Consider the following 11,134-nt stretch of genomic DNA (forward strand, 5'->3'; position numbering starts at 1 on the left):
TTCCTCAAGCTTCTCTAAATTCCACCGATTCATCCGACAACTTTTCTTCAGGTTTTTAAACCCCAATCTACATTTCATTATCACCAAATTATGGTCGCTATCAATGTCTGCTCCAGGGTAAGTTTTGCAGTCAACGAGTTGATTTCTAAATCTTTGCTTAACCATGATATAATCTATCTGATACCTTCCAGTATCGCCTGGCTTTTTCCAAGTGTATATTCTTCTATTATGATTTTTAAATTGGGTGTTGGCAATTACTAAATTATACTTCGTGCAAAACTCTATAAGTCGGTCCCCTCTTTCATTCCTTTTGCCCAGCCCGTATTCACCCACTATATTTCCTTCCTTGCCTTTTCCAATGCTTGCATTCCAATCTCCAACTATTATTAAATTTTCATCTCCCTTTACGTGTTTAATTGCTTCATCAATCTCTTCGTATACACACTCTACCTCATCATCATCATGGGCGCTTGTAGGCATATAAACGTTAACAATCGTTGTCGGTTTAGGTTTTGATTTTATCCTTATTACAATGATTCTATCGCTATGCGTTTTGAAATACTCCACTCTCCTCCCTATCTTCTTGTTCATCACGAAACCTACTCCTGCCTGCCCATTATTTGACGCTGAGTTAATTACTCTAAAATCACCTGACCAAAAGTCGCCTTCCTCTTCCCACCGAACCTCACTAATTCCTACTATATCCACATTCACCCTATCCATTTCCCTTTTTAAATTTTCTAGCCTACCAACCTTTTTTAAGCTTCTAACATTCCACGCTCCGACTCGTAGAATGTTATTTTTTAATTTTCTGGTGACCCCTTCCTTAGTAGTCCCCACCCGGAGATCCGAACGGGGGACTATTTTACCTCCGGAATATTTTACCAAGGAAGGCGCCTCCATTGTTGCTATGTGAAAATGCAGAGAGCCACATTTTCTTGGAAAAAAAGCAGCTGTAGTTTTCCATTGCTTTCAGCTGCGCAGTACTCAGAGGACTGAGTGATGTTGATACGGCCGTTTAAGTCATTGTGACTCACGCCCCTAACAACTACTGAAAGAGCTGCTGCCCTCTTTCAGGAATCATTCCTTAGTCTGGCTCTCAACAGATACCTCTCCGATATGGTTGCACCTTCGGTCCAGCTACTCTGAATTATTGAACGTAAAACATAAAAAGCAGGGTTTTCAGCACTTTTTTTTTTTTGTTCTACCCCAGTTTTCTCAAAACCCCACTGATTTCAGAACTCATTTCAGTTCTGTTTTATTCAATTTGTCAGGTTAAAAATCATAAAAATCTATCAAGCTTACCCCTTAATTTGGGTTCTTAGAATTTCAGATGGTTTTATTTCACTCTTTGTCCAGGAATCGTGGTAAAATATTTCACCAGCCGTAACTTGCTGATTAAGCTTTTCCTGACTCATGTTTATATAACTTTTTTCATTATTTTCTCTGGTAGAACTCGTCCTGAAACCATTTATGTTACTTTGTAAATCACCCTGCATATAAATATGATCCATGTGTGTAATTAAATATCGATTTAAAGAATAAAAAAAATTAAGGTTGGAGCAGCTGCACTAAAAACAATGAAAAAAATTATTAGTTTTTTCTGGTTTGTCGTAAATAGTGCGTAGAGGTAAAAAAAAGAAAAGAAATGTTTCGAATGTATGTGTTTATTATTCAAGAGGTTCTCAATGTTTTTATTCTATTTGAAAACAGAGGAATCGTCTCTAACAAGTATTTACAATAAATATCGATTCTCATTTTCATAGCTGATTTGTTATAAAAATGATATATATCGAATAGTGCTCGAGTTTCAACACTCGATAACTAGCGCCTCTATCGTTTGTAAATAACCTTTAAAGAAACACTATTTTCTAAGGTTAGATGCATTGATGCTGTATTATTTAATTCTCTACTTATTATTTTAAATTAATTCTTTTTAAATTTTGGTGTTCTGTACTATAAAGAAATTTTCTTTCATTTAAAAAGTTTGTCCCCCAGCGAAGGTAGTGTAATATTTGTATTCTCAAAACCGTGATCAACTATAAAAATTGCGGAAGGAAAAACATAAATGATTTTAAAATAAATATATAAGTATATTCTTTCAAATATTTTTGGAATTACTTAATAATTACTTATTTAATGGTACAGATTTTGTTTACATTGAAGAGGTTCGAACATTAATTTAGTATGTGGTAAAATGATGTAACTGCTCTGTGTTATGTTTTTTATTTTAAAATTGTTGTTTTTGTGAATTAATTTTTGTTTGTAATTATTATGTTGTTACAATTTGCCGGGTTTGATTAATAATGTAAACCTTTTATTTTGTTAATATTATTGTATTTATGTCTAGATTGTATGAGTTGATATGCAAATGTGATTATGTTGGGTATAGTGCTTATAATGTGTTGTTTAATTTTTGTTAGGTTATATTTATTAATGTATGTTTTGTCACATGGTATTCTGCATAGTACAACTATCATCACACTGCTTCTGTTTTATGCTAATTATTTCTGCAGATTTCACCCGCCCTCTGAATGAATGTGTCTGATATTTATTTAGTGCCTAAGGTAGCAGAACAGTCATTATAAGTTAATTTATATCACAAGTTAAGTCAATAATGAACCATTATTTTAAACGATACTGTTTTGAGATCATGTAAAAGAATTTTATACTATAAAAGAAAGTTATTAGATACTGTAAACTGAAGTAACTTTGTACTAATTTTTTCAATTTTTCACAAAAACTGAATTTTTTTCTAAACTTTTTACATTTAAGAATAAAACTGTTGGTGCGAACATGAAATATATACACGTTTTCCTACCAGAAAACACAAATAGTTGCTATATAAACTTTATTGATTAATAATAATAAATTAATTATTGGAGCAAAGTAACCCCATACAAACGACTACTTTGCACCACAGAATGAAAACAGTGTTATTTAAATGATTTTACTATCTGGAGCAAAGTTGTACTGTATAAGGTACACCATTACAATGCCACATAATTCAAAAATATGTTTTAACATTTTTTATTACCATTTCAATGAAAATATTACATATATTGAGGACATATTTAAAAAAATGAAAAATTATTTTAAAACACATAAAAAATTAATGGTTGTATGTCAACACTCCAATTACAAAAACCACTAATAAAAAAAACTAAATAAATGCTTTCTGTTTTCATTTCCACCCTTCCTATCCAGTTCTGGTACTCAATAAAATCCTTTCTAGGATATCAGGTTAGGGGAATGATACTACCCAATACATCATTGCAAGAATAACATAAAACATCTGCAGGTACTGGCTAATTTCAAGATTGCAAAGACTGTAGTATATCACAGAGCTGAATTCAAATCTTCACTAGCTTCTATTATTTTTCAAGGGTACAGGTTCCCATCATAAATAAATATATGTTTTCCTACTCTCCAAATCACATCATTCAGTGAAAAATCACTTCTGCAAAATCATCTACATCTTCACTATCATCATCATGGGAGAGCCGTTATTACATTTCTTTTGTTTTTTTAATTTTGTAATTGGTTTTACACAGTCTTTTACTGCTTTTAAAGTTACTATTTCTTCTTCTGAAACACTTCTTCCAGTAGCAATGTTTAGTTTTTTCTAATCCCTGGTAGTTTGCTAGGTTGAAGTCAATCATTCTGTTTTTGTTCTAAAATATCTAAAAATGCAGCATGAACTTCTGGATCATTATGTTTCTGAGGGAATTTGGCAAGTAATTCCTCAACATTAAGTGGTACTAAGCCACATTGAGCCTGCTTTTTTTAAGTTTTAACATTCGGTTTCAAAGTGTCCATTAACTTTTTTAAGAATTGAGGGAAATATTGTTTTAGTATTGTACCATGTTTTTTTTTTATTCCATCATCTGTTTCCTTCTATTCAGAAAGGATTTTTCTCCAAGCCATTTTAAGTGGCCGGAAAAATGTCACATCCAGTGGTTGTGTTAATCTGGTACTATTGAGAGGGAAGCAAACAATTGAAATAATGTGTAGTTGCATAATTCTATTATCCGGATTGTGAAATGTGCTGACAGATTATCACATATTATTACTTTTTCCTTTGAGTTTTTTTAGTTTAGGTGCTAGCATACTTTTGAATCAATCACAGTAAGCTCCATCATACCATCCACTGGAAGAGTTATACCTAGCATTTTTCAGACCATTTTCAGCCCATGTAGACCACATGTGGCTTGATTTATAAACAACATATGATTCTAGTGGATCACCTGATGCACTATCACAAAACATTGGGGAAATTGAAGCTTTAGACACATTTCTTATCATTTAAAGATACTTGGTACCTTTTCTCATAAAGCATTTTTTTTTTGCTGGGGTCAAAAGTTCCAGATGTGGGTGGGTGGAACTCCATTCAATTCAACAGAATGGTTTAAAATATATACTTAGTAAGAGGAGTACCTTTAGCTACTGCAGCGGCACTTTTCTTTAAATTTGTTGCCAAGTGAACTGTCAATGTCATGTGTTTGTTCAATAAAATTTGAATCCAGTCGTCTCCAGGATATATATTCTTTAAAGCAACTGATAGTATGCACTATACAAAGTAGATAATTTTTTATTATCATTTGCAAGTCAGATTTTCCTACTGGGAGACCAAGATCACTTAAAGAAATACAACAATTCTTCCCCTTCTTTGTTAAAAACAGTTGGATTCCCATGTTTATGTGTATGAACACCTTTATTTGTTTATAATTGTTCACCTAGAAATGCCAAATTCTTTTTCAATATTTCATTGGCTTATCTTTCCATATCGAATTAATTCAAGATACTCAATCAATTTCTCCTTTGAGGAGTCTGCATACTTCCTTGCACCTACAGTTTGTATGTATACCCTAAATGTTTTATCTGGAAAAATAATGCACATTTTCTTATTAAAATTCTGAATAAATTGTTTGTTAAGGGGAAAATACAACTTTTCTCCAATTGTACTGGTACAATGAAACCCCTACGGGGTAACTATATGCCTTTTAAGAGTGGTGCAAAGCAACCCCAGAATGTTAGAAAACGTAGTTAATATTAAAAAAATATTTAATAAAAGTTTTCAGCACTTACATTAAAGAAATGCGCATGAATAATGTGAAAGAAAATTTAATTTTAGACAGTATATTATGATTTGGACTTACATGGCAAAGATAATTTTGAATTTTTGAGTAAAGTTTTAGCATAAACATAACCTGTTAATAAAAACCAATTCGAATGCATTAAAAATGGCAGGAACACTATAACAGCTGTTATTCTTAGTCATTGGTACTAACAGAAAAACATCAGAATCCATAGAAAACTATTGTATTGCAGTAGATCTATTTAAAAACTTTTTCAAATGGAGCAAAGTAGCCCCAGTTTATGGTATATGGTAGGAATAAAGAGATTTAAACCTGTAGGTAATTGTTTGAAGATCTATGTAATTGTTCAGTTTATTTACAGATTAATAATTAATTGTAGACAAATTATTTTAAAAGAATTTAGACACCATAATTATAACAAACCAAATGGAACAAGTAGAGCTGTGGGAGTACATAGAATGACATTATTTGAATTTAATACATCTTATTTTGGACTAAAGTTCATTGAGAAATTAGCATACGATTTAATAAAGACTACGATAAAACAATTTTTAACCAAAATATTATTACTTAATATTATATTCCATTATTATTCTGTTATTCCAGTAATTTTTTTCTTTCCCTAATCATAATTAAATTAGGTAGTTGTAGGTTTAAGATTAGATTTAACTTTAATTTATGACCCATGCTAAGACTGTTACCAGAGAATGATAATATTTATAAACATACACAGACTCTCTTTTAAATGATGGATATATTGCACAGGTTTATACCGTACAGGTATTGGTTTATATCGTACAGGTTAATACCAAATTATAGTAACTTTTCTTTTTATTGTCTGGAAATGTGAAAGGTGTTTTAAGTGTGAAAAATTCAAAGTCAGAACCTTCCAGATGAAAGTCAGAGAGGCTGTTGTTTTGCCATGGATGTCATTGGGTAAAGTCGGATAAGTCATTATTATTATTATCAGTCTCCTAATGATGAAGACAAGGATTCTTTCTTATTTTTGATTTTCTATTACATATTTATTGCTGTTCAACATTTTTCACATGTCTTTCTTCAGTCTTGATAAAATGGGTGCAATCGTATTCTAGTGTGTTGAATCATTTAATATTTAATATCATTTAATGTTGATGATATTCAATAGTTATTTAATTATTCAATAAGTTATTTTAAATACTTTAGTATCATTTTTTTTCTTTCCAGATTGTGTGAAATCTAATCCAGTTTACTGAAATATGGGTGAACGTCGTTTAATATTAGAAATTTTCAAAAATTTCTGGCAGTCACTTAAACCTAGACAAATAACTGGCAATAAAATAGGTAAAGATCATTTGGGTAATGTGTATTATGAAATACCTGCTGATATTAGTAGAGGTAAAAGGAGACCATCGAGATGGTTTACACCTGAAGACCGTAGTGCTTTTGATCAGGAAATACCTGCTGAGTGGGAATCATGGCTTCGTTTTCGTCGAATACAACCACCTAGTGAAGAAGAAATAATGAAGAATCTGAAATTAATGGACATAAAAAAACAAAAAGCTCTAGAAATTGAAACAAAATATTCTGCAGATCATCCCAAACAGATTGTTGAGCAGCCTAAAACTGCTTTTGAATCATTTCCAAAGTATGATGATTATGAAGTGACACCTGGTGTCCCTAGAAATAAAAACAAATAATATGCTTTTTTTGTATGTGTTTGAATTTGTATAATATATAGAGCCATAGAACAGTATAAATAAAATATTTGTACTATTCAAGATATTGATTTTTATTCGCGATTGTATAAAAAGTACATATTCATGAAATAATTGATTATTAAGAATATAATTATTCATAATTGTAAAGTAGCAAAGGTTGAATGAATCAATCAGCTTATTGTTGTTATTATTAATAATTTATTCTTGTTAAATGCATGTTATGCTGCTTATAGTTGTTAGGTGTAATATTACATTACCATTTTCATTTAATTTTATATTTTGGTTTTTATTTCTAAGCTTTATTAATAGCAAACATTTTTTAATTTATTGCTATGATGCCATATTGGTTTCATCACTGCAGCAGGTAAAACTTGGTTGGGCGATTCATTTCTACATGATATATCAGTGCGTGAGCACACTGTTGGTTAATGATGTACAGGCCTTTATGCTAGTCCTATATATTGTTTAGTGCAATATAATTTCTAGTTTTTATAATTCTCTTTTTTTTTTTTTTTTTTTTTTTTTGTCTTCAGTCATTTGACTGGTTTGATGCAGCTCTCCAAGATTCCCTATCTAGTGCTAGTCGTTTCATTTCAGTATACCCTCTACATCCTACATCCCCAACAATTTGTTTTACATACTCCAAACGTGGCCTGCCTACACAATTTTTCCCTTCTACCTGTCCTTCCAATATTAAAGCGACTATTCCAGGATGCCTTAGTATGTGGCCTATAAGTCTGTCTCTTCTTTTAACTATATTTTTCCAAATGCTTCTTTCTTCGTCTATTTGCCGCAATACCTCTTCATTTGTCACTTTATCCACCCATCTGATTTTTAACATTCTCCTATAGCACCACATTTCAAAAGCTTCTAATCTTTTCTTCTCAGATACTCCGATTGTCCAAGTTTCACTTCCATATAAAGCGACACTCCAAACATACACTTTCAAAAATCTTTTCCTGACATTTAAATTAATTTTTGATGTAAACAAATTATATTTCTTACTGAAGGCTCGTTTAGCTTGTGCTATTCGGCATTTTATATCGCTCCTGCTTCGTCCATCTTTAGTAATTTTACTTCCCAAATAACAAAATTCTTCTACCTCCATAATCTTTTCTCCTCCTATTTTCACATTCAGCGGTCCATCTTTGTTATTTCTACTACATTTCATTACTTTTGTTTTGTTCTTGTTTATTTTCATGCGATAGTTCTTGCGTAGGACTTCATCTATGCCGTTCATTGTTTCTTCTAAATCCTTTTTACTCTCGGCTAGAATTACTATATCATCAGCAAATCGTAGCATCTTTATCTTTTCACCTTGTACTGTTACTCTGAATCTAAATTGTTCTTTAACATCATTAACTGCTAGTTCCATGTAAAGATTAAAAAGTAACGGAGATAGGGAACATCCTTGTCGGACTCCCTTTCTTATTAGGGCTTCTTTCTTATGTTCTTCAATTGTTATTGTTGCTGTTTGGTTCCTGTACATGTTAGCAATTGTTCTTCTATCTCTGTATTTGAACCCTAATTTTTTTAAAATGCTGAACATTTTATTCCAGTCTACGTTATCGAAAGCCTTTTCTAGGTCTATAAACGCCAAGTATGTTGGTTTGTTTTTCTTTAATCTTCCTTCTACTATTAATGTGAGGCCTAAAATTGCTTCCCTTGTCCCTATACTTTTCCTGAAACCAAATTGGTCTTCTCCTAACACTTCTTCCACTCTCCTCTCAATTCTTCTGTATAAAATTCTAGTTAAGATTTTTGATGCATGACTAGTTAAACTAATTGTTCTGTATTCTTCACATTTATCTGCCCCTCCTTTCTTTGGTATCATAACTATAACACTTTTTTTGAAGTCTGATGGAAATTCCCCATTTTCATAAATATTACACACCAGTTTGTATAATCTATCAATCGCTTCCTTACCTGCACTGCGCAGTAATTCTACAGGTATTCCGTCTATTCCAGGAGCCTTTCTGCCATTTAAATCTTTTAATGCTCTCTTAAATTCAGATCTCAGTATTGTTTCTCCCATTTCATCCTCCTCAACTTCCTCTTCTTCCTCTATAACACCATTTTCTAATTCATTTCCTCCGTATAACTCTTCAATATATTCCACCCATCTATCGACTTTACCTTTCGTATTATATATTGGTGTACCATCTTTGTTTAACACATTATTAGATTTTAATTTATGTACCCCAAAATTTTCCTTAACTTTCCTGTATGCTCCGTCTATTTTACCAATGTTCATTTCTCTTTCCACTTCTGAACACTTCTCTTTTATTTTTTTAATATTTATTTTCAATCTTATCAACAATTTATCAAAATATAACATAGAAATTTTATTGTTGTATTATACCCGTAATTTACTATAAAATATGTATAAACTGCTGTAAAAAAAACAGAGCTCGCGTAGATGTAGAGTTTTTTGGAGGTAAACCCTAGTGGTGGGATAAACGATTCTTTTTCAGGAATCAATTTTTTCATTCGATTCTCAGAAAGGATTCGTAAAAAAGAATTGTTCGTCCGATTCAGTGATTCGTTTCTTCCCACCACTACCAAAGCTGTAAACTCTAATGCACATGCTCTCTTTCTCTTCTTCAGCCAAGTTTAGCGGTTCATCTCTTCATACTGCTGTTCGACTCAACTGATGCATACATACTAAATCTCTTAGATTCTTCTCTTTTCCACTCATTCGACTCCTTTGATTCTTCTCTTTTCAACTCTTAAATAAACTCCTTAAATATACTGTTTATTTACTCCTTAAATAAACATCTGATTCTTTTTCAGTTCAGTATGATATTTAGTAAACTTAGAAGCATATCACTTCTAATATGCATGCTTTATTCCTTTCATCTATCGAACGATTCTCCTTTTTTCATCTCTTATTAGATTCCTTTACGAAAACAAGCTTATATCAACAAACCTCATCGCTAAACAGAGAAGGGAAAATTTAAACTGTTATGCACACATTCTATATGACATCATTATTCTTTTTTCTTTTAATTTCATTCGGGCGGGAAACCACGTTGCACAATATTAATTACTGTCGTTCTTTCACGCATACTGTCATGCTCAAGATATATTTTACAATTATTCTTAATAGACGGATAAAAGACGACAGTCGATTCTGTTTTCATGGTGAATAATCTTTGCGTGTTCTATTTAGAGTTGTGTTTTTAGTTTGTTTATATTTTTTATCTGGGCGTATACAATTTCGTAAGATTTTTTTACTTTACATAATCAGAAGACGATTTTTTTTCTAAATGTTTATCAGTATTATTTCTTTAAATCATTAGTTTTTACGTTAGTAAATATTTTATAAGCACTTTAAAAATAATATTTTGTTTTTAAATGTATAAACATGAGCTGCAGAAAAAGAAGTCACATCTGGACTTGCTTTTCCGAAGCAAGCCCTGGAAAAGCTTTGTGTAATCATTCCCGTGGTTCCTATGCTGGTGGGACGACTATTAGTAATCTGTCTCACCATATTAAAGTTAAACACCCTGGAGTTGATATATCAAGACAAAAAAATCCTTGTCCTGATTATTTTCAGAAATGCATTATAACAAATACTACTACACCTATTGCGACTGAACCAAATGAATCACAACAATTAGCTCTTAAATTAACAAACCTTGTTGAATCACCTAATCCTTCTTCTGTGCATCCAATAACATCTTTGTCCTAAAAAAAAAAAAAAACAACAGTTGTTCTGTTACAAAACCTTTACTTCCTTACTTACTTACTTCCTTTGTTACAAAATCTGTCCCTCAAAGTAAAAGCCAAGTGTTAGATATTCAATTAATTAGGTTAATAACTAAAGAATATCAACCTATTTCACTCCTTGATGAAGAATTCAAGAAGTTTGTTCACATGTTAAACCCTGGGTATTCGCTTCCTTGTCGGAAAACAATTACAACTAGTTTAATTCCATAATTATATGATAGAATTTCTTGTGAGATTCGTAAGTCATTATATAATATAGAAGCATGTGCAATAACCACCGACAGTTGGACATCAGTTTCAAATAATAATTATATGTCCGTAAATATCCGTTTTTATTGACCATAATTGCAATTTAAAACCCCACTTACCTACTTGTATGGAAATTTGCAGTCAACATACAGCTGAAAACATTGCCATTGAATTACAAGGTAAATTCAATGAATGTGCTATTACTGACAAAATAGGAGCAGCTGTTAGTGACAATGCAGCAAATGTAAAAGCTGCTATTCGCAGTTGTCACCTATGCCATATTCCTTGCTTAGCGCATACAATTAATTTAATTGTCCAAGCAGCAGCGTCTGAAGTAAAAAAATTGTGGTAAAA

At 31.6% G+C, this 11,134-nt stretch overlaps 1 protein-coding gene across 5 annotated transcripts; it reads left to right on the forward strand.

Annotated features, from left to right (window-relative positions):
- The first annotated feature begins 1,808 nt into the window (after nt 1-1,808).
- On the forward strand, nt 1,809-6,859 carry LOC142325411 (NADH dehydrogenase [ubiquinone] 1 alpha subcomplex assembly factor 2). Of its 5 annotated transcripts, none has more exons than XM_075367142.1 (2): nt 1,809-1,876; nt 6,306-6,859. In XM_075367142.1, the coding sequence occupies exon 2, from the start codon at nt 6,338-6,340 to the stop codon at nt 6,776-6,778; it is 441 nt and encodes a 146-aa protein (XP_075223257.1). In that variant the 5' UTR covers nt 1,809-1,876; nt 6,306-6,337; the 3' UTR covers nt 6,779-6,859. The 5 variants fall into 5 exon arrangements, with proteins under 5 accessions (XP_075223257.1, XP_075223261.1, XP_075223260.1 ...); XM_075367146.1 differs by having other exon boundaries at nt 1,863-2,003; XM_075367145.1 differs by lacking the exon at nt 1,809-1,876 and adding an exon at nt 2,035-2,168.
- The last annotated feature ends 4,275 nt before the right edge of the window (nt 6,860-11,134 follow it).

The sequence above is a fragment of the Lycorma delicatula genome, chromosome 5 (genome assembly GCF_047948215.1).
Source record: "Lycorma delicatula isolate Av1 chromosome 5, ASM4794821v1, whole genome shotgun sequence".
Classification (NCBI taxonomy): Eukaryota; Metazoa; Arthropoda; class Insecta; order Hemiptera; family Fulgoridae; genus Lycorma; species Lycorma delicatula.